This window comes from Sphaerodactylus townsendi, linkage group LG01 (genome assembly GCF_021028975.2).
Source record: "Sphaerodactylus townsendi isolate TG3544 linkage group LG01, MPM_Stown_v2.3, whole genome shotgun sequence".
Classification (NCBI taxonomy): Eukaryota; Metazoa; Chordata; class Lepidosauria; order Squamata; family Sphaerodactylidae; genus Sphaerodactylus; species Sphaerodactylus townsendi.
The window spans coordinates 44,302,509-44,326,029 of record NC_059425.1 but is presented as its reverse complement, the minus strand read 5'-3'; the positions used below and the strand labels follow the sequence as shown (position 1 = coordinate 44,326,029).

General features: G+C 41.2%; 1 protein-coding gene across 7 annotated transcripts in view; it reads left to right on the top strand.

Annotated features, from left to right (window-relative positions):
- The window catches only part of ATL2 (atlastin GTPase 2), a 40,419-nt gene extending 17,732 nt beyond the window's left edge, over positions 1-22,687 (top strand). Inside the window, exons 3-15 of one of the 7 annotated variants that reach the window (XR_007246376.1) lie at positions 3,605-3,739; positions 5,662-5,766; positions 7,766-7,816; positions 10,572-10,628; positions 11,205-11,297; positions 11,534-11,672; positions 12,534-12,661; positions 14,228-14,284; positions 16,958-17,029; positions 18,373-18,804; positions 20,777-20,791; positions 20,890-21,057; positions 21,401-21,606. Coding sequence is in view for 5 of the 7 variants with exons in the window: in XM_048519702.1 (XP_048375659.1) it covers positions 3,605-3,739; positions 5,662-5,766; positions 7,766-7,816; positions 10,572-10,628; positions 11,205-11,297; positions 11,534-11,672; positions 12,534-12,661; positions 14,228-14,284; positions 16,958-17,029; positions 18,373-18,804; positions 20,777-20,791; positions 21,401-21,520 (1,404 nt within the window). In the remaining 2 variants the exon portion in view is untranslated. Of the gene's footprint in view, positions 1-3,604; positions 3,740-5,661; positions 5,767-7,765; positions 7,817-10,571; positions 10,629-11,204; positions 11,298-11,533; positions 11,673-12,533; positions 12,662-14,227; positions 14,285-16,957; positions 17,030-18,372; positions 18,805-20,776; positions 20,792-20,889 lie in introns of all 7 variants that reach the window. The other 6 variants (XR_007246375.1, XM_048519724.1, XM_048519731.1 and 3 more) reach the window with 6 other exon arrangements.
- The last annotated feature ends 834 nt before the right edge of the window (positions 22,688-23,521 follow it).

Below are 23,521 nucleotides of genomic sequence, written 5' to 3'. Positions count from 1 at the left end.
AGTCTGCAGCAGACCCAGAGTTGCAGATGGACAGTGTTCATGCTGACTAAGCCAAGAAGACCAGAGGCAGGATGAGTTCCTGAAAGAACGTGGAAGGAGACAGCTGAGCTTGCTGACCCCAAAGCTATCAAGGTGGTTCCAGTTCAGTGCCAGGCAGTTCCAGAGGTGGAGGCTAAGTCAGTTGCCAACGCCCTCCGACGCGCTTCCAGCAGTGCAGCTGAACGACGCCCAAGGCACCCAGGAGATCGCGAGACGGTTCCTGTGAGGGAAAAGGAGGCGGTTGCCAACACCCTCCCAACGTGCCCAGCGGTGCAGCTGAATCGACGCCCGGGCGGAGCAGTACCAGGAGATCATGTAGACGGTTCCTGTGAGGGAAAAGGGAGGCGGTTGCCAACACCTCCCAACGCCCGCGAGCTGAACAACGCCCTGGCGGAGCGGCAACGGAAGTTTCAAGACGCATTCCTGTGAGGGAAAAGGAGGCTAAGAAGACTGCCAATGTCTGCCTAACCAACTTTGCGCGGCAGGAGGTTCCAGTTCCTGAAACGGATCCAGAATGCAGCAAGAGCTGGGACATTGTTGTACAGGACTTGTAGGACAGTGCAGGTCTGGCAGAAACATCAAAATGAACTGAAAGCAGCAGCAGCCGCATCTCAATAGCCAGCAGCCAACGATGAGGACTGTTGTGAAAGCCCAACATTGCAGCTGCCCAGCAGAAGACCTGAAAGGAAGTTTTGAATACCAGACTCAAGAGGAAATTTGAGGGGACCGGGAGGTCAATCTGGTATAAAATGAAAGGGTCTGATATGCATTATTTGGATAAGTGTGGTGTTCTGTGGAGGGCACTGTAAGAACGGGTTTTTTTTATGATGAAATGACAAAGCCTTACCACAAAGAGGCAAGTGGTAAAGAAAGCCAGAGGTGTAAAACCTCAAGCTTTTGATTTGGCAGAAAAGGGTAAGTTTAGAAGGAAATTTATCTTGCCTAATGTGGTGTCACCTATCCAAAGTCACCTCAATTCCCACTCAAAGGGCAACTTAACCTGCCATGAGTGAGTATGAATGTCCAGCTAGATTTGGATAACTAATTAAGAGGGAAGCCTTACTGGAGGGATGGAAGGAAAAGTTACCCTGTGCTTAGAGCACCCACCAGTAAAGACATCTGAAGGAAAAGGTAACAGAGAATGTATGTAAGAAGTGCTGAGTTTAAATATGCTTGTTGAAATATAATGCATATTGCTGAAATGTTATTGATGTATAATATAGGATTTGGCGGTAAGTTTAACATGGTAAGAATGTTTATGGTAAGTGAACTTTAAGGGAAAAAACTGAATGCATGTGAAAATGTGAAATTTTTTTTTAAACGTTTAGTTTTGGTTAACGGTAAGCTTTGATTACACAATATTGCTGCAACGAGGCTTGTAGCCAGAGGTCCGCTAATGTTTTAGGGAAAGGGGACATATGTAATCTTAACTTGCCCCACCTCTGAAGGGCTGGTGTACAGCAGGCCAAGGAGAAGGCCTTAGCAACAGCCAGAAAGAAAAAAAAGGTCACGAAGGAGAGAACCGACCTGATTGGCTGAAAAAAGGTCCAGTAACGTTTAAGCAAGAGCTTGGGAGCCAGTGGGCTTAGAGCACGGAGAGGAGAGTTGAGTGCTCATCGGAGTCTGTCAGAGAGGAGAGCAGAGTTGAGCGGTCTGTCAGCTCTGACAGAGAAGGACTCTGACTCAAGCTGAGGAAGCTTGAGGGAGTGTGTGGAAGGCCCTGATCTTGGTGGAGGTGAACCGTCAGGTGCCTGGCAGCTAGCCTGCCCAGACATAGTCTGTTCATCCCTGTCTCTATACCCAGTCAGGAACAGAAGTCCAGTCCAAAGGGGCATTTTAGCCTGGAGTAGGGGACTGGATAGGGTAGGTGGTGTGTGCCAGTCCTACCAGACTGACTTAATATGAACGAAAGGGGTGTGTGGAACAGTGACCATCTAGTGTCCGTGAGGTAACACCTCAAGAAATAAGTTTTTCCTTCTGCAACCGCTAAGCTTAAGACAAACGTATTCTGTAACCGTCAAGCTTTTGAAACCTCTCAAATCACCAGAGAGAAGTTTCTTTTCGCCATAAAATAAACATTCTCAGTTTTGTTCATTTAAAATCTGTTCCAGTGTTTCTTTCTGTCTGAGTCTGTGTTCCCCAGTCAGGGTGGTGACCGTGTTTAAAAATCAGTTTTGTGGGGCTATATAAGAAAAGAAAAAATATTTTTGGTGGCAGCGAAAAGCAGAAGATATAAGCGCCTTCCGTTACACCAGTCTAAGCCCGGTGAAATGAATGGACTTTGACTACAGTAACTCTCCTTTGGATTGCACTATTAAGCACCTCCACGGGGAGGTGATGACTTGACTTTATAGATTGTGTGTTTAATACAAGCACTCGTAACCAGTCATTGAGGACTGGAATGACCTGGGCGAACTTTATTTCATAATTCTGAACTTCATCCATATTTGTTTGAACTTCAAGGTAAGGTTGGTGTTCTTAAACGAGTATAACCAATTGCCAAGCTCTTGAGGAAGGTTTTAGATGTATAGTAGAATAAAGTGAGTATTTCACAATGTTTCTCAATTCTGATTGATACTAGAGGCCATCAGAATTAAAACTTCACTTTATACATCTAGCCTTGTCTGCCAAAAGTCTGAAAGTAACCCTGGACCTGGCACTATCACTAGAGGCCCAGGTTACTTGGATGGCCCAGGCGGCTTTTCACCATCTGCGGCAGGCATGGCAGCTGGCCCCACATCTCTCCTGTTCTGACCTGGCCACCGTGATCCATGCAACGGTCACCTCCGGACTGGATAATTGTAACTCGCTTTACACTGGCCTGCCTGCCTGTGATCCAGAAACTTAAAATCATACAACATGCGGCATCCATCCTCCTTACTGGAGCATCCAGCCGGGACCGGATCACACCGATGCTGTGCCATCTTCACTGGCTGCCGATCGAATTTCAGATCATGTTTAAAGTGTTGGTTTTAACCTTCAAGGCTGTGAGTGGTCTTGGACCTGCATGTCTGAGGGACTGCATCTCTCTGGAATGCCCTGCCAGGTCCCTCTGTTCTTCAGAGGAGCACCTGTTGGAGGTCCCTGGCCCGAAAGACATCCGGCTGGCCTCCACGAGGGCCACCCCTACCTGGTGGAATATGCTCCCTAAGGAGATCAGGGTCCTGAAGGATTTGCAGAGTTTCAACAGGGCCTGCAAAATGGAACTATTCCGCCAGTCGTTTACATCTGGCCAGCCGAATGGATCGTATTAACCCCTTGGTACTATATTGGCTTCCCCGGGGGGCGGGGGGTCAGTCACCATCTGTTATTGTTATTGTTTCCTATTTATTATATTTTGTATAATATGGTTGCTTATATTATTGTATTTTATGGCTGATTTTATTGCTTTTATCTTTTGTTGTTCACCGGCCTGAGCCCTATGGGAGAGAGTGGTTTATAAATCTAGTAAACAAACAAACAAATAAATGTCCTGTTGCCTTATTAGTCCAAAACTGCACATGCTGTTGTATATTTGCCTAGAATAGCCCCCAATCTTGCTAAATAAATATGTAACTTCTTACAGAATTCATCCCTTTGGATAGGAGGAAACCATGATCCCTTGATTGGGTTTACATGGAGAGGAGGATGTGAGAGAGAGACAACCGGCATACAGATTTGGAGTGAAGTGTTCGTAATTGACAAGCCTGATGGCACAAAGGTAAAGCTTAATGGGTTATTTCTTATTCATGTTTTTTGTCTGTTTTCTGCCTTTCCCACTGAGCCTCAGGACAAGTCAATATGATCTATAAGATGAAGAAATATAATGATGCAAAAGAACAAGGATTTCAGAAATTGGAAATGAGGCATAGATATTACACTTGACCTATTAAGCAGTGCTTAATGGTGTAACATAAGTACATATGTAATGCAAGATAAAATGTGCAGCAATAGATAATACATATTTAGTAGTATAGTCCACAGTCCTGTTCTCTATTGGAATTTTCCTGAATCATTTTGTTAGAGAGTAGGCCTGATCATTTATAAAAATGATCTGAACAATTCTGTTTGGTACAGTATGTGGAAAGCCAAAACAGTGGGAGCTTTCCTGCCGTACCCAGGTGGGCTGTTCCGTAGGTTAAGTGCAGATACAGAGAATCCAGGCCCAGCACACTTTGAATCTCTTTGGTAGTTGATAACTTTTTAAATGACCAGTTTCCAGCCTCTTGACAATTGCTGTCGTTAAAACCCCCCAGAAATACTAGCCTTAGCCGTGTGTGGTGTCAGTGTAGTTTGCAGAACCCAGAAAGTTCATATTCCCTATGGTATATTAAATATGAGTGTAACTCTATGTACCTAACATGGATTCTAACAGAATAAGAAAACATTACTTTGCCATATGGGTGGCTGCATGTGAGTCTGCTTTAGTACAAGGGTGAATAACTTGGAGGGAAGAAATGAATTCTATATATTAAAAAGCTGTATAGCTGTCTGCCTTAGTACTAATCTTAGTAAAATCTGAGGCTGACAGAAAAGTTCCCTGTAGAATAGTCATGGAGGAGTAATGGGTGTTTTCTCTGGCACTAGTAAACAAGATCTCCTTGTAGAGGCTTATCTTAGTACTACTTTAACTTAGGAGAGTAAATGTTGTCAGTGCTTGTGAGATCTGGTGATCATACAGTTCTGAAGATGTTGTAAGCATTGGTGTTTTCCTTGTCACTCTGTTTTGGCTTAGATGCAATTAAAAAAACAAAAACAGCTCAAAGCAAGTTGACAGCATAGGTGTAGTCTGGGTACCAATGTATGTGCTAAGGTGAATCATCAGATTGCTGGCATTTTTTACAAAATTCTTAAGCTAGAATCTGCATTCCTATAAAGAAGGTAAGAGTAGTTGTACCTCATACAATTCTAGTGTGCTTTTGCTTGGAAGGTGTGTTGTATTCCAAGGAATGCCCAGGCCTAATTGTGGACCCTGTCACAGGCAAGCCTTCTTGTGTCCTTTAGAATATCTCGTAGGTTGCAGGGCTGCATTAATTGTCCTTCTGATGTCCAAGTCTACCCTGATTAATAATAAATGTCAATTTAATATGAAATGTCTACCTCAATTCTATTTTGGCTTTTGAAACCTGGCAACCTTCTTCCTCAAGGCTTTTATAATGCAGAAAAATCCTTTAGTTGTATTTATAGTGCTTCACTTTAATTTTCTCAGGTGAAAAACCATGGTAGAATGTGTTGTGTTATAACAGCAGTACAGTGATCTACCGATTAGTGCTTACTAAGAATGTATTGAATTAGATCCTACCAAACTATTCCAGCAGCACAAGAACTTCCTGTTTCTGAAAAGCCTCCTGCATTAACAGGAGACTTTTTGAGAGGCGCATGCCAGTGGAACAGACTATAGGAGCCAACACAAGAAGAACCTATGGTGTTAACACATAACTGACTTTTGTGAGTTGGAAAGTAGATTGTGTTTTTGTTTTATTACTTCTAATCCTTCTTTGTAGACTTCTGGAAAAGCTTGATCTGGACAGCTGTACAAGTAGTTTTCCTTAGTTTAGTTGTCACCAGAAATCAAAGGAGTTCAATAAGCTTAATGAGAACAAACTTCCATTGATTATACCTTTTCACAAACCCATTTTCTAGGTTGCTGTATTACTAATGGATACCCAAGGTGCCTTTGATAGCCAATCAACTATCAAAGATTGTGCAACTGTATTCGCTCTGAGCACCATGACAAGTTCAGTCCAGGTAAGGTTAGCTATTCTCAGAGGGGGCAATCCTTAAATTGCCTTTCCAAGGACTACTGCTTCAAAATACACCTTTGGCTTACAATTAGATAGACAAAATACATATTTAGTTTGCTTTAGTTCCCTTTTTCCCTGTAGTTCTGGTAGATTATCTGGCTTTCTATGGCAGTGTTGAGAGTACATAAGCATTAGAAATCTTTAACCTCATATAGGATCCATCTGACATGTGAGGGACATTAAGAAACTTTGAGTTACGATATACAGTTTCTTTTAAATGTTCATTGCTATTTTACCATGTAATGTTAACATAGATTCATAAACTCAAACTTAATCTCAGGTAAATTATTCTGTTAAGAATTTTTTTAAAAAAGAAAGTGCTCAAGAAAACAATTCGTTGCCTTTCTAAAATAACACTACATTTTATACAAAATACCCCCTTATCCTGAACCTCTTCTTATGACCTTGGTATCAGTGTGCCAGTGTACATTTCTCTGGCACCTCACACTTTGCTCTTGAAGGGCAAATTCAGTAATATGTTAAGACATTTGAGACATTTACAACACAGTGAACACAATCATAAATGTGATCATTCTTGATCTCCAGGAAGCAGTAGGATTGGGAAGGTGCTCTGGTGACCTAATTTGAGATGTTACATCAAAATTCATGACAGTTTACAGTTTAATTTGTAAAAGTCTAGAAAGCACACATGTGTGGAAATTGTTGGCCTTTAGTATTTGCATCTACATGTTTTCTGATAGTTGAAGAAGACTTTCCTCTGTTCAGTTATACTAATGCCATATTTGGCAAGATTTATTTACTTATAGCCTGCTTTTCCCAGTGAGTCTGAAAGCAGATTACGTGTTGTACAACAGTGTAACTAGAAAGCATAAGGTATCCATTGAACAGTGTAATGCAGCTCGGATCAGCCATGATATCAAACAGTATAGAAAATCCAAGATGGGAAGGATCTTGTTGCTTGTTAACAGAGATTTGGAGGCTCTTGGGTGCCTCAAGCCCAAAGTACAGTCTGAAACTTGGAAGGAGCTTGTCCTTTCTGTTGCACTGTACCCAGCATTAGATTGTGACATGACTGTGAGTATGGCACTTGCTGCTCCTTCTGATGAGGATGAGACTGCTGCCAATTGCTAGAGCCTCCGTGGGTACTGGGATGAGTGTAGCTTATGTATCTTATTTGTTAAACATTTTATCCCACCTTTCTTCCAAGGATCTCATGCCATGTACAAGGCGTTCCCTTCTTTATTTTATCCTTGCAGCAGTTATGTGAGTTAGTTCAATCTGAGGCTCATTCCACACATGCAGAATAATGCACTTTCAAACTGCTTTCAGTGCTCTTTGAAGCTGTGCGGAATAGCAAAATCCACTTGCAAACAGTTGTGAAAGTGGTTTGAAAACACATTATTTTGCGTGTGCGGAGGGGGCCTGAGTGAGAGAGGTGAATTTCACAGTAGGGTCTCCCTCCTCACAACATTTCATTGGCTCTCTTCAGTGGCTGTTGGTGGAAACCCTTTTCTATACTGCTCCTTTCTTCCTCCCCACAGGCTTCTCTTAGGCAGATTCCGCATGGGCCAAAAACAATGGCGTGAAAACAGTATAAGCCCTTTTGCACCGTTTTAAACCCTTTTACACCATTTTCACACCGCTGTTTTTGGCCCATGCGGAATCAGCCTTAGTATTAAAAAGGGGTGGGAAAGCAGAATGGGAGCCCCACTGCTACCAGCACAGCTTTATTTCCCCCGGCATTGCCCTGTTACCATCTCAAGATGGCAATTTCTAATCCAACAAACACATAACAGTCTTAGAAGGATTGTGGCAACATTCTTGCATACTAGCTGTTGTCCTGAAGAGATGCCTTCACTTTTGTTGCCAGATTTTCTTTCTGTAATTTGATGCAGGGGGATTTAACCCAAGGTGACTTATTCAGTAATTGACTTAGTGGTACCTCACCAAATGTGTGTTGTATAATCCAACATGTTTTGTAGGTATACAATTTATCACAGAACATCCAAGAAGATGATCTTCAGCATTTGCAGGTAAATGTTTTTGGTATGCATACTAACATTTTGTTAAGCAATCTGGATGTAGAAGTCAGAATAATCTTCTCTATTGTCATTTAACAGATCACATAGGTTGGGTCAAATCCTCTTTCTCTGTTGAGCACAAGTAGAAAGTGTTCCTGTCCATGGGGAACATAGTGGGCGATATTTCCTTTCAGAGGCAACCTCTTCTGCTTGCTTTTGGGAGAATGGCTTAAGTTTTTAACATGATGTAATTACTTATAAAGGACTGTTTTGCTAAAGTAACTGTAGGAAGGAGAAGCATGTAGTAAAGGCCTTTTCTTGTCCTAGTTTTATTTAAATGTTGAAGTATACTTGTACCTTCCCTGTTATTCCTATCCATGTGAATCTGCAGTCAAGGTGGTAGCTGTGGCTGAACTACACAGCTACTCTGGAAAACCTTTGGCCAGTCAACAATTTTGATTTTGCCAGATTTCAGCTTCTATTGGCAATATTAAGATGACATAGCAGGTGTTCAAAGACTGAAGAAGAAACAGTACTTGATAGATTAGTTTTTGGTTTAAAAGCTTGTGTAAAAACATGTAAACACCATTTTCTGGATGACTTAGATCAGACCTGATTCAGATATAGACATGCACTTAAGTAGTCGGGCAGTTGGATCCAGATGAGAGAGGGGGAGCAGCAGAGAGCCCCCTTGCCTCCTTTACTGGCACAAGGGGCACCTCCACTTGCAGAGGGGCAAAGGTACCAGCAGTTGTCTGCCCCTCAGCTCCGTGGTGGCAAACTCCAGAAGTTGGGGCCACTGTGGAGCAGTGCCAATATCCACTTGGATCCCAGCATGGGAGGGGCAGGGCATCCCTGGGGGTGAAGTTGGCTTCCTCCAGTGTTCCAGCCCGGGAATGCCAGCCCCCAGACCTGCAGAGTTGTGCTTCACAAAAGTGCGCTGTAAACCTCTTTGGTCTATGGGGCGATGCAGGCAGCAGGAGGGGTTTTTTTGTTTTCCATCCTTCTGCACCACCCAAAGCAGCAGTGCTCTCCCACCCTCCCAAGCTGGGTTGTGCAACTAGGTGTCTAGTTTTCATTCCTTTCAGATCATTTAACTCCTAGCCAGAGGTAACCTCAGTAACACTTAAGATTTGTTCTGGATATAGTACACACGTAATACTAATACAGAATCTCTGCTTCCATTTTATGGTTTTTATTAAAGCTTATTTATTTTATTCTTAATGTTGGTTCAATCAACGGAATGCGGTACCATTGACCCTTGTTATGGAGCCTCCATTTAACCAGTATGGCCCTTGATGGGCCTATCCTCCTTGCTTTAGAAGGCTATAGACACATTCAGTCTAAACTAGTTACTGTTGCTTCATGGGCATTGGGAGATGCACTTGCCTTTGAACTGAAAAGTCCCATAGTCAACTTTTGCAAAGAGCAAATATCAGAATTTCGTGACCATTTTGACTGCCATTTTCTGCATATGTATTAGCTATACAATATCTTGCAGATAGAAGTCAAAATGTTGCTACACCATAACTTACTCAAGGGCACTCTTTCCTAACCAACCCTAACCTTTCATTTAGTTTTTCAACATGATTCCAAACTGTTTTTCCTGGCCAGTCGCTGCTACTGACCCTATCAGCATCTTTGTGATGTTCGGTTTTTTGGCCCCATTTTGACCATAAATCTTACAAACTGCCTAACCCAAAATGATGTGGGCAATAAGGCATTGATTGTGGTTACTGTCATCAGATGAAATGCTCAGTGATGATTGGCCAGTATTAAGAAATCATACCCTAAATCTTGCATTTTAGTAGCTCAAGGTTAAACAGGAAATGTTCATCCCCTTAAAGAAGAGAACTCTGTCCAGGTCTGAACCTGGCTCCCAGCATGTAGATAAAATATCCATATGATTGTGTCAGGTACAGGCTGTTTGCACAAAAATCGAACAGTAAAAAAGTCATGGGAATTTTAAACTTCAGGATGTAAACTCTGGCAGGGAAAGTCAAGTCCACAGCTTTATCCATTTTGAGGGTTAAGTTGCAATTCCATAAGTAATCAAAACCAAAGTCTATGTATTATGACCACATATAGCCAGCAGTAATTTTTCTAGCTTCTGTCAGTATCCGATGACGTTTAAGTGAGTTAACTTAGCTGAAGGAATGTCCTATAGTTACAGAAGGACCATGTATATATTTTAGTATTTAGTATTTTAGTACCAGTGTCTATAATTGTGAGCAATAATGGGCAAATTTTGTATGCTGATTTTGTATGTTTATTTTATGCCAATAAAGGCTTGTGATTGAAGTAATCAAAACCAGCAGGATTGACAGGAAAAAAATTACTACCAGGTACCTGAAAGAAGGGTACTTCTTCTGGTGAACCAGGCAGTGACCATAGAGTTGGCATGGGGGGAAGGGAGGAAGCAGCAGGAAGTGTCACTCTTGCCACATGCGAGATAACTTAAAATGCTCTTTTTGTTTAATTGAGAGCAGTAGTTTGACATCAGAATTATGAAAAAAAGTAACTTGAATCTGCTTTAAATGCAGCACTGCTGTTGTAGACATTACAAGAATAAAGTTGTCTAAAATTCTGCAGTGATCTGGAGACCTAGAAAACTTAGTTTTCGCTTATAGTAAACCAAGTGTCTTAACATACTGAGCTAGTACTTGAAATTCAGCACTAAGCTACTTTCATACTGAAGATAAATGCACTTTTTTCGCTACTTGTTTGAGTTCTCTGAATGGAGTTCTTAAATATTTTCATTTAATAGTTGTTCACAGAATACGGAAGGCTAGCTATGGAAGAAATTTACCAAAAACCATTTCAGGTAACACTGATTCTTGCTACAGTTTCCATCATTTATTTTTGTTTAATGTTCTGTGTCAGTAACATGTTACAATAGAACCTGATAACTATTAAATATGTAATGTGTGAACTTCCAACTAATGAGGTGGCTTATCATCTTTCTTTTGCCGAGTGTGCCTCAGGGAGCCAGGACTTGCCCTAGCTCCCCTGACTCTTGTTCCTGTGGTATTTATGTGGTTAAAAACAAAGTAGCACCTGTCAAATATAGATTAAGAATTTTTAGAAGTTCCTTTAGAAGTCAATGAATTAAGCCATTTCTTATTGATGTATGGATTGTAACCTATAATTGGCTTTATTTTGAGTGCTAGCTTTGCTGTCTGTGCCCATATAGTGAAATGTACTTAATGTTATGTTAGTATGGAAAACTTTTGGAGTTGAATTTGAGTCTAGGTTTGCATTCATTTTTTTAAGGCTAGTTTATATATGGGGGATTAGAAGTGATTTATTGAACTGCTAATATCTTTCTGGAAGTGTTACCAACAGTGTGTTTTTTCCCCCCAGAGGTTTATTAATTTATTTCTGTGTGTATCCCATATAGACACTAATGTTCTTAATTAGAGATTGGAGCTATCCTTATGAACATCCGTATGGCTTAGAAGGAGGAAAACAGTTTCTAGAAAAGAGGTTGCAGGTAAGCTACATTCTGTACTAAATCCATATTGCTTGCTGCATATAGCAGAACGTATCAGCCGTCTTGATAGAAAAGTTTCATTGAAAGGGACTAAAAATTGATTTGGATTACGTTATAAAGGCTTTACATAATGGCTTAAACTTTAAAATGTCAATATCTGGTATACTAAAATGTGGTGCCAGTGGAACCTCTAAGACACTTTGCTTTCATTTTCTGAAAAGTGTGTTGCCTCTTAGGTAAAGCTACATCAGCATGAAGAACTCCAGAATGTAAGGAGGCATATTCATTCGTGTTTCAGTAATCTTGGCTGTTTCCTGTTGCCCCATCCTGGTCTTAAAGTTGCAACTAATCCAGACTTTGATGGACGGCTAAATGGTAGGAGTTTTTATATTAGTGGCTTTGTTATAGTCCTGTCGTGGGTATGTGCATACACTGTAGCTGAATATGAGTACGCTGGAAGTAGAGAAAGATGACAGACTTAAACATACACAATTCTATAATACTGTGCAGATCTCTTTTTGAGGGGAAGTACAGGAGGCTTTTTAGAGGGAACAGGGTATGTTCTTCTTACTGAAGAATAGTTGAACATTTTAGTCAGATAAATTATTATACTAAAATAGCAGATGTATTCTGATTTGGTATTGAGTGTGCATGTGCAAGACTCTAAATAATGATTCTTCTCTCCTTAAATAATTATTAAGGCAATTATTGAAAAGTCCATTTGCCTTTAGTCCAATCATTAAATGCTGCAAAGAATTTGAGCACACTGGCTTCTCTACAACTCTGTCCCAGTAGTAAAAAGACTTTGGCAAAATCTTTACCCACCTTGAAAACTGGAAGTTGTCTTAGTTTGTTTCATATTTGTAATTCATAACAGTTTAATATCTTAAACATCAGCCCCTGTTCATTCTCCAGAAAGACTTTGTTCAGTTCTGCTCTCGGAACAGAAACCTAGTCAACTACCCACCATCAAACACTGGTGTTTACAGTCTTTTTGTGAACACTTGTGCCTGACAAACTGATGCAGCATTTTAATGAATTGATATTTCACTTACTGTGGATGCCTACAGGATGGGTCATCATAATTTGGTGCTTGTAGATGTGGCCTTCTATTTGTGGATATGTACTTTGAGTGGACATATTTCAAATGTTAAGCTTGTTTACTGAACCTGAAGAGGAGATTCATGTGATCTGTAAACAAACTTGCAACTCCTGTTCTGTGACTAATTCCAATAGACATTGACGAAGACTTTAAGGGGGAGCTACAGAATCTGGTTCCATTGCTGCTTGCCCCTGCGAATCTGGTAGAAAAAGAGATCAGTGGCTCGAAGGTGACTTGTAGAGACCTTGTACAATATTTTAAGGTAGGCAAAGAAGTTGTGATTGTTGATTAGCTCTTCCAAAGGTCATCTTTGAAGCAGGATCACTCTGTTGTAAGACTCCTGTAACTTGTAGTCCTAAACTCTGTTGTGTGAGCCAGCTCCACTAGGATCAATAAGACCTCATAGTGCACAATTTAGTGTATCACTCCCAGGCAATTCAGAGTGAGATTATTCTTTTCAGTGTTTTAACTTTATGCTGTTCTGTTCTTGTAACTCTCCTGTTGCCTCAGTGAAGAACTTGCCACCCAACTTAGCAGCCCCATATAGTTCCAGTTACACTTAAGCAGTAGATAAGATTTTCTGTACAATTGTCTTACATGACTCTTCTAGCAAACCCTGAGTACTCTCTGGCTTGGATCTGGTAGATGATTTCTGTGAATGAAGGTCTTTTTTGTTTTTGCCAATTTTCCCTCTTGATTGCAGACCACTGCTTTATCCAAGACTTCAATTGTTTCCAGTTCTCACTCTAGATTATGCAATACTGTTAAACTGTGTATTGATGCAAAATAACTTTCGGCTGTCATTGACATATCACAACCTCAGATGAAGTAATGGTGGTCTCAGATGCTCAAGTTACAGCATTCATTCATCTCATGGGATATAACAAAAGTATACATAATAGATACAATTTCTATCCTGAATCCTGGGTATGTTTACTCAGAACTAAGTTCCGTTGAGTTCAGCGGGGCTTAGGATTTAGTAAAACGCCCAAGAATGGTAGCCTGTGCCACACTAAGCAGAGTTGTAGCTTTCTAAATCCACGGAAGTCAGATGCCTTTAGGAGAGAGTAACTCTGCTTAGAATGGCCCGTATTTGCAGTGTAGCAGTTGCAGATTGAAAGTCTGCCGTTTTATGCAACTTCTTTTAAACCGGGGGGGGCGGGGGGGGATGTGGATGAAGAGGGAGAATTTACCTTGCCCTGATTCTTACATGTAAAGCATAAGTGTCGGTGAATAGAAGCTCTATTATGAAGCATGTCAAACAGGACTTAATGCTCTAAGAAGTAAAGCTTTAATCCTAGTAAAACCACTGCTAATCATCATGCTTTTCTACAGTATTCTGCTCATTCAGTGAAAGTAGGGATTATAAAATATAATCCCTCTACATTGCTAAAAGCCATAACATGTAATAGTAGTGAGACTTGTCTGAAACTGGCAGTTTTGGGTTTTCCTGGCTGTGTGGCTGTGGTCTGGTAGCTCCTAATGTTTCGCCCACATCTGTGGCTGACATCTTCAGAGGCAAGTTCTGTCTGTGGCACAGTGTCTTACTATGACTTGCTTTTGAAGATGCCAGCCGCAGATGTGAGTGAAACATTAGGAGCTAAAATTACCAGACCACAGCCACACAGCCTGGAAAATCCACAACAGCTAGTTTCCAGCGTTGAATGCTTTCAACAATACGCTTCTGATACTTTGAAAGCTGGTCTTAATCCAGTCAGTTATTTTTATTTGCATTTAATTTAAACAAAACTTTCATTTTTGTGTTGTAAAATTACTGCTGTTTATGGTCAAATAGAAGCAGACAATAAAATGCCAGTTTCATTTTCAGGCTTACATTAAAATCTATCAAGGAGAGGAACTACCTCATCCTAAGTCAATGCTCCAAGTAAGTCCTTTGACACAGTACTTTTTAATGTCATAAGAGACCAAGGGTTGCTGGTGGTGCATGTTGCGGCTCACTTTAATTCATGCATTGTCAAGTTTGATTTCAAGGCTTGAGTCCTGCCTGTCAAACTTGGGCTGAAGACCTGAGGTGAAAAAGAGTAAAATGGATTTTTGCTGCTTGCTTCTTCCCTCTGTAGCTTTCTGTGCCCCATCCACAACAAAAACTGATGCTGGAGGTTGGGGGGGCTCTTTCCAACAGTATACAATGACACACAGAGGACTGCAGCAATAATGGGGAATTGGCAGAACACCCCCACCCCCCTCCCATGGCTCCAAGAATGAGTAGGACTGTTGCTGTAACATCCTTCTTGCTGCAGTTCCCTGACCAGGCTGCCTGTAATCCCAGAAGCCCCCTGATCTCCAGCAGTACCTATGGGAGGTAGTACAGAGAGCAGACAAAGGAAGGTGAAGGCAACTAGAACCTTTTTGTGATTTTGCTCCGTTCAAGGAAGTCTTGAATCACACTCCCTGGTTGTAAAACTTTGGCAGTGGAAACTACTGCTATGATCTTCACCTTGGGAACCAGCATGGTGTAGTGGTTAAGAGCAGGAGGATTCTAATCTGGAGAACCGGGTTTGATTCCACACTCCTCCACCTGAGTGTCAGAGGCTTATCCGGTGAACAAGACGTGTTTCTGCCCTCCTACGTTCCTGCTGGGTGACCTTGGGCTAGTCACAGTTCTTCAGAACACTCTCAGTCCCACCTACCTCACAAGGTGTCTATTGTGGGGAGAGGAAGGGAAAGGAGCTTGTAAGCTACTTTGAATCTCCTTACAGGAGAGAAAGGTGGGGTATCAATCCAGACTCCTCTTCTTCTTGCTATATGTACATTTTTTGTTTGAGACTTCAATTTTTGGAGCAGCAATTTTTTCAATAGTACATACAATTTATGTGGCACTTTGCTAGCAACTAATGACACTTGAGGGTCTACTTGAGTCCGAGGGTCCCTTATGTTTTTGACAAATTCACATGAATCTGGCTTAAACTGAATCAGACCATCTGTTCATCAAACTGGCAGCAGCTCTCTGTGGTCTCAGGCAGAAGTCTTCCCCATCCCCTACTGCCTGGTCCTTAACTGGAGATGCTGGGGATTGAACCTGGGACCTTCTGCATGTTAAGCAGCTGCTCTTCCAACTGAGCCACCACCCCTCCTGTTTAGACCTGTAGACCCCCTAATCAAGTTACAATTCTGCTATGTTGGAGGTGGAAGTCTTTTTTATGTTGGTTTGCCTAAATGCCTTATTTAGAGAATGCAGCTTTTCCAGATAGCCTTAGACCAGACTCTACTCAAGCCCCTACCAGCATGGCCAATTGGCCATGCTGACAGAGGCTGATGGGAATTGTAGTTCCTGAACATCTGGAGAGCCGCAGGTTCCCTACCCCTGCCATAGAGTATCTTAAGATATCCTACTCTGAGAGACTGCAATGCAGGCAGTCACTTTTGAATGCGACTGTTTTACTAAGCTAGAAACCTTTTTACTTCAAAATATAGCAAGTTCAGGCATTGCCTCTTTTATTAGAAGATAATACTAAATCTATCATGTCCTTGTGATTGATTTTTGCAGCCTTTCAAATGTGTTTGAATTTTTAATAGTTTTGTCCTGTTTAAAACGAATAAGAAGCAGTATGAGGTATAGAGAGAGGTAGAGAGTTTTTAACAATCAGCTGGAAGTCTTTTTTCCCTCAGTCAGCTGCCCTTGGCTATTAAATGAGAGATGCTAGACACTGAAAAGGGACACTTGATTACTACAGGGGGTGAGGTCTGTTTGAAAGCCTCAGAGCAGAATGCAGCAGTGCAGCAGGAAGGCTACAGATATTCTTATGCATCTTGCTAGCCTTGACTATCTGAATTCATTTCCAAGCACCACAGTACTTTGTCCTTGTCCTTTAAAGCCTAAATAGTCTGGGAGCAATCTGACCTGTACAAATATTTATGCTAGTGTCATAGGCCCTTTAGATCATTTCTCAGTTTACTGAGGTAGGTGGCTGTGAAGGACAATGAGTGCTGGCAATCCATTTGTTGGAATACTTTCCCATCTACTGGATACCTGATACCTTCCTTATGTTCTCAGGCGCCAGGATAAAGCATTTTCTTTCTCCTTAGCTTTTGGTGGTTCTGTGTGTTTTAGTGATGTTCCTGTCCTTGTATTGAGTTTTATTGCTGCCATAAATGAATTCTGTCAAATGAATCGTATTCTAATCAACTGCTGCTGTATAGTGGTGTGGCTAGGTCATGGGATTTTTTTTTAAATCTTGCGCATTAGCTGTGAAACTTTTATAGTTAAGAGGAAGTATATATATATTATTTTTTACCAAGTATGTATAATAGAGCAAATCTAGAAAGTAGACAGAGCACTTAAAATAGTTTGCAAATATTGGGAAGTGGCTGTCCACCTTTTTCTCCAAAGACTTCTTTTGGATGTTACTGGTATTCTGGAGCGTCATAACCTAAAAATCTGTTTTATTGTTCTCAAAAGGATATCTTGAAAATCTGATACTGTGTGGTAGGATTCTTTAGTTAAATGATGCAAGATTTGAGAAGTATAACCATTGTTGTTAGTGTTAACAGAGACATCCAAACTTTTTAAAGCTAAATGCTGTGCTTGTTTTTTTAGGCAACAGCAGAAGCCAACAACCTTGCTGCGGTAGCTGGAGCAAAAGATACTTACAACAAAGCAATGGAACAGGTATGTGGTATTTGATACCATTGAGGGAAGTGAATTGGGTGCAAGGTCTGTGTTTTTGGCCTTATTCAAAGCTATTTGCAGAAACAGATGTACTGAGGAATTATGTTGGTTTAGACTCATAAACAAAACAATATTAATTGTGGAATAAATTTCCTTAGGAACATGGCAGAAGCAAACTGTGTAGAATATAGTACAGTAGAAACTTTATCAGACAGGGGAATAGAAGTGGTTTGTTAACTAAATGTGCAAGGTATTTAAGCTTATTGCTCTGCCCTGCCCACCCCTCTCCCATTGAGCCATCCTATACGGCAAGCAGGACAGCTGCCTGGAACCCTTCTGGCAAAGCTGGCTTACTGATAGCTTGAATCAGCTTGAAGGGAAAGGAGGCACTCAAGGATCATGTCATCTGCCAGTACTGGCTATCAAAAACCCAGCAATAGCTGGAGGTACCATACTGGCCAGTTGAAGAGGCTAAACTGGAGGTGTGTATGTTCAGAGATGTACAGTTATGGGGGCTGAGCAGGGAGGAGTGTGCCCTCTAGATCCGTGGTGGCAAACCTTTGGCACTCCAGATGTTATGGACTACAATTCCCATCAGCCCCTACCAGCATGGCCAATTGACCGTGCTGGCAGGGGCTGATGGGGATTGTAGTCCATAACATCTGGAGTGCCAAAGGCTGCACAGTTAACGGAATGTTCTGGATAATCCAAATGCTGGATAACAAAGCTTTTACTCTAATATCACCTCAAATTTCATACTGTTTTATCTGCATTACCTTTTATTTAAACTTCATAAAACATCATTGGCAGCTTAGCTGATGTCTTCAAATGCTGATTTGAAGTGCCCTATGATTGATCTCTGCAGATATAATAATGAATCATAGGAAAAAATGGAGGGGTAGACCCGGGAATCTCAAAACATGAGTGAAGGGACTGGGGTGGGAGTGTATCATCCCGCAGCTTGGTTCCTGATTATGGTTAATGGCCATGTCTGAAGGTTGCTAAATTTAAAGATAAAATGCATGTGTGCTCCCAGTTATCCTTACTCAATGTTTCATTGTTGTGGTGTACTGTAATCAGCCATCATTCTGAAACTGCTTGCTCAGTTCTCCACTATGTTTTATTCCCTGTCAGAAAGAGCTTTCAAATAGCCTGAGGCCCTCCAGAGATCATCTCTCATTTTACATTAGCACTTTTACAGCAGAGACTTCCAAAGCATTAAAGTTGTAAATGCCAAGTCTGCGGTCACATTTTTATTACATCTGCCTGAAAAGATAGAAGAAAACCCAGAAATGTGGTTTAGTTTATGTAAATGAGTGGGTTAATTCTGTTCATTTTAACAGGTTTGTGGTGGTGATAAGCCTTACATTGCTCCTGCGGACCTTGAACAAAAGCACCGAGAACATAAACAGGTTGCTGTAAAACAGTTCCGTTCTGTAAAAAAGATGGGAGGTGAGGAGTTCTGTCGCCGTTACCAGGACCAGCTTGAAGAAGAACTTGATGACATCTATGCAAACTTTGTGAAGCACAATGATGGCAAAAACATCTTCTATGCTGCTCGCACCCCTGCCACACTCTTTGCTGTCATGTTTGCCATGTACATAATCTCAGGACTGACTGGCTTCTTCGGCATGATCTCCATAGCTACCCTATGTAATCTTGTGATGGGGTTAGCTCTTGTGTCCCTTTGTACTTGGGCATATGTTAAATACTCTGGGGAATTCAGAGAAGTTGGAACACTCATTGATCAACTTGCTGAAGTATTATGGGAACAGGTTGGTATGTCTAAGTGTACTTTTTGAAGCTTATCTACTTAATTGCTGTTGGGCAAAAAAAAATAAAGGTCTACCTGCCCTTTCTACAGGAGTGTAGCACAATTGCAAGCTGCAGCAGAAAAGAACCTAGGAAAATTAGCCTTGAAATCACTCTGGGATATCCTCTAGTATCTCAATGGATAATCCATAAAAGCCCTTTCCCAAACACTACAGAGGAATTCAGATAAGGAAGGCAAAGGAATTTGAATAAATAAGTTTCCAGAGGAAAGTAGTAGAAGTTTAATATCTTAAAGGTAAGTATGAATTGTCAAAGAAGGGGATGCCTTCAGAGCTCTCTTGATCCATCATGCCTCTAATTGGTCATCCATAATGAAAAGTTCAAGGGAGAAGTCTAAATATGAGATAGTTAGAACAGGTACAATTGCAGATCTTTTAAAGTTTAAAAAATTGGTTTAAAAATTAATCTACAAAACTGTTAATTTGGTAAGTATGTATGTGTCTAAGTGGGAACTGAAAGAAGGTATTACTGTATGTGTTGTGGTGGGGGACAAGTAATTTATCACCAACTTGTACATGCCTTTCTATGATGACATCCTAGCTTTTTGGTTGTATACCCACTTTGCATTGCAGGTCTTTCTTGATATGAGCTTGCTTTCCTAATTTAAAACTTAGTTAATTCAAGCTCTGCTACATCAGTGATGTGTCTTCAAGCTGCTGATGTTGCTCATTTTTGAGATTTTGTGCAAGTATGGCCAGTGGAAATGTTCGTCTGAACTAGAGATGAAGGATGCCTTGGGTTCTAGGCACACACTCTTAAGTTGCTATTTGCTCCCTCTTCAGACTTTCAGGGCCTTTTCAGAATTGACTTTCAGGGCCTTTTTAGTCAGATGGAATTGGTCTCCACCAGGGGTAGGGAACCTTTAACACTCAAAGAGCCATTTGGACCCGTTTTCCACGGGAAAAGAAAACGCTTCGAGCCGCAAATAATTTTTGACATTTAAAATAAAGATAACACTGTATATATTGGGTTTTTTCTACCTTTTACTCCGCTCATTCTGAGAAGTGCATGGATGCGTCTGTCCTGCTGCCTGCAGGGCGGGCAAGGATGGGGCCAGTGGCTTGCCCTCGCCGGCCACCGGGAAAGCGCCCGCCCCGCTCGAACGGGGCAGGCGAGAGGGGAAGCCCGCAGCCCAGCCAGCCGTGGGCCATTGGTGCCCCCGCCCTGCTGCCTGCAGGGCGGGCAAGGATGAAGCCGGTGGCTTGGCCTCGCCAGCCACTGGGAGAGCACCCACCCTGCTCCAACGGGGCGGGTGAGAGGGGAAGCCCGTGGCGTGGCCCAGCCAACCGCGGGCAGTTGGTGCGCCCACCCTGCTGCCAGCAGGGCGGGCAAGGATGGGGCTGGTGGCTCTGCTTGTGGAGCTGCAGTGCAAGGGCAGAAGAGCCGCATGCGGCTCTCGAGCCACAGGTTCCCTACCCCTGGTCTACACTTTGTATGCCCTTAACTCAGGATATTAATGTACACTTAATTGTGCAGAATTTCAGTATATTAAGCAATTAAGCTCTGTTAGGCGTAGAAAAAACATCATTTTCAAAGGTAGCAAGTTTTAATTGACTGGCTCCTAGACCCAGTCTAAACAGTGAATTCTGAATATGAGAATGAAGGAAAGGTCTACACTTGTTCTCTAAAATGTCCAGACTTGGAGAGTGCCAAATGTAAGGGATAGTTCCTATCTAGCTTGCTGTCTGAAGAACTAAGAATCGTTCCCCTATGGCTAAATCTTTGGTCTTTAAGAGCCCATCTCAATTTGTTGTTTTAATATCAGGTTAGGCTTCTCAGTGGGCAAGTTGCCTTGCTTGTAAGTTATTAGCCTTGAAAGCAAATACACTCTTCAATATTATCTAATTCATCCTCTTGCTTAGCTACTAACCTGCTCTAAATCTTGTTTCCTGTTTTTTCTTCTTCTTGCTTCAGAGGAGTCCCAAGAAGGTGAGAATATCAGTGGAGGCAGTCCTAACTTCCACAACTCCTTTATTTTCTGCTCTCTTGCCACTCCCTCTTTTCTAACAACCTGCTTCGTGTTTTAGGTGTGTTCCAAACTCTTTGAAGTTGTTAGACGTCGAATGGCTCGCCGTGCTCTTACCTCAGCGCAGCGGCAGCGACTCCCCTCCAACAATAACAAGAAGAAAAATTAGCCAGTATCTTTATTTTTTCTTTCTCTATTGGAAGTATGAACACTTCATTCATATAGGACAGTAAGCAGGACCATCTGGGCCAGTTTGCATAAATGCTGTAATCATACCAGGTTGATACTGCATTATAGGGTATGAAATTGCACCTGATATTCTTGGCGTTATAAAGTGATTTGAATTCAGGCAACTACTGCATAGGAGTATAATACTCAGATTATTGATTTTATGCAGGTAGCAGTCAAAGTTCATTACTTTATTTTTATGTTACACATTTGAGTGCATTTCATATTATAATATTTAAATTGTTCCTTTGTTTACCTTATTTTATTTTGTTGTTTCAAAAGATTTTATTTTTGAAGGGTTATTTTATTTTATTTTCTCTTTTTTTGCATTTCTCATACTGCAGGTGATAAAACCTCTGGGGGATAATTTGATTGAGGATACCATGAGACAATCGGTTACAAACTCTCTCAAAGCAGGCCTGACTGAACAGATGTCTCAGCATGCCAGATTAAAGACAGATTGATGACAGTTCCTCTCCATCTTATCTGCCTGCCCATCTTAGACTTGCTTGCTGTACAATGAGAACTCAATAAACCAAAGTTTACATTCTACTGTAAAGAAGTAGTTTAGTCTGACTGGCTTCCCAACTTGCTGCTGTCATCTAGTGGGAGGGGATGTGGGAGGAATGTACATTGGCTTTTAACACTTTCTCCTCGGTTTTGTTTCTAAGATGCAACCTAGTGCCATGGAGATGGGAAAGAGGAATTTTAACTGATACTGGTGAACTGAGTGCCCAGGGGAGGTGGCATAGTCTCTGTCTTATGGAAACATGTCCACTGCAAAGGATATTTCAGGGAAGTAATTATAAAGCTTACACACGGAAATCTTTTACCAGAATGTAATGTAGCCACGATGTTCCATAGAGCATTTTAACTTTGTGAACACTTGGAAGCAGTTTAACATGGTTCCAGCTGAAGCTGTGAAGCCATGTTTGAGCCACTATATTTAGCTATTCCTTGCTTTACTGCCTTTTCTGCCAGTATTACCGAAATGCATGTGAATCATTCTCCACAGATTACATTTTAGAGGTAATAATTATTAACCAAGGAAGCTATTTTCAAGTGTACATTTGTCTTGCCTTTTAAATTTGGAGACCTTGTCCTACAGGAAATGCATATCAAACAAAGCTGTCTTCTTCTGCAGTCTTAGCCTTCATGTATATACAATATGCCATTAATATTACTGAGGGGAGAAGATCCATCCAAAAACAAAGACCGTTGCCTACAGCTTCAGAACAATGAGTTAGAATTGTCTGTACAGAGTGTCTAGTTATTTTTTAAGAAACCACAGGGCATGTATAAAATATAAATATATAAATAAAATTTTGTATCAAAGTTTTGTAGTTTATGGCAAAACCTGGTTCTGTGATAGGCTAAGTACGGTCCCTGTAAAGGAATGTTTGTGGGTCATGTAAATGTGTGAATGCATCAGAACAATTTGGAGTTTTTTGATATATTTGTGATATTTACCTGCCTTGAGCACTGCAATCTCACTCCATGGGAAATCAGTGGGAATGTTTGTTGTGAAATTTTTGTCTTTGGTTGCATTTTAAAGTTATTTCCTGTAATTTATTTTCTAGTACATGATTAAAATTGTGTATATATGAAATTAAACACAAGTTTGTTCTTCAGACATGTTGACTGTAATTCACTGCATTAAACTGCCATGGCTTGGGGCTTAAGGGATAGCAAACAGCCTGTCATTCTCTTATATACGTGTTCTTTGAGTGTAGGCTATTGTAGAACGTAATATAAGAACCCATTGTATATCACTCTTACTGTACTAATGCAGGACTTACAAAAAGTTAAATGTGATCAGAAAAGCACTTGTACAGTCATCTCTGACAACCACAAGGGCCTGAATATGTTGTCCCTTACCCCCCAAAATTGCTGTTTCCCATAGACTGCCTAAGACTTTGTTTTGAAACTGAAGGGACTGGAAATAAGAGTAGTTATGGGATGCTGAAGTTGGAATACAGCTATTCTTCAAACAGTGTTTTCGCAGGCAGAGCAGTCCTACCTGTATTCAAGGTTTTCTGTATAGATTTTGGAAAGAGTACTAAGAAACAGTTTAGAAATAAAAAGTCTAGGTGGATTTCATAAGTTTTTCTTGGGATGCATCAGTATAATTTTTAAACTTTCCAGGAAACATAACTTCCTTGAATAGACATTCAAGGTAGAACAAAGTATGAAAGTTGTAATAGGCAAGTTTTGTACCTGAATAATTCTTCCCGCAATGCAGCTGGGTTTGTTTGAAATTGGAGACTTCTGGTGTCACCTAGCAGGGTTCTGGAACTATAAGCTTCCTTTGATAATTGTTAGTCTGCCTCCTACAGCTGCCATGGAGAAAGCACAGGCTTGGGGAGGGGAGTGGGGATCTGTTAGATATGGAAGACTAAGACCAAGTATCTCTCTCCTTGTTTTGTCTTCTGCTGCTTGAGTCAGTAGTTAATAGTATAAAGACT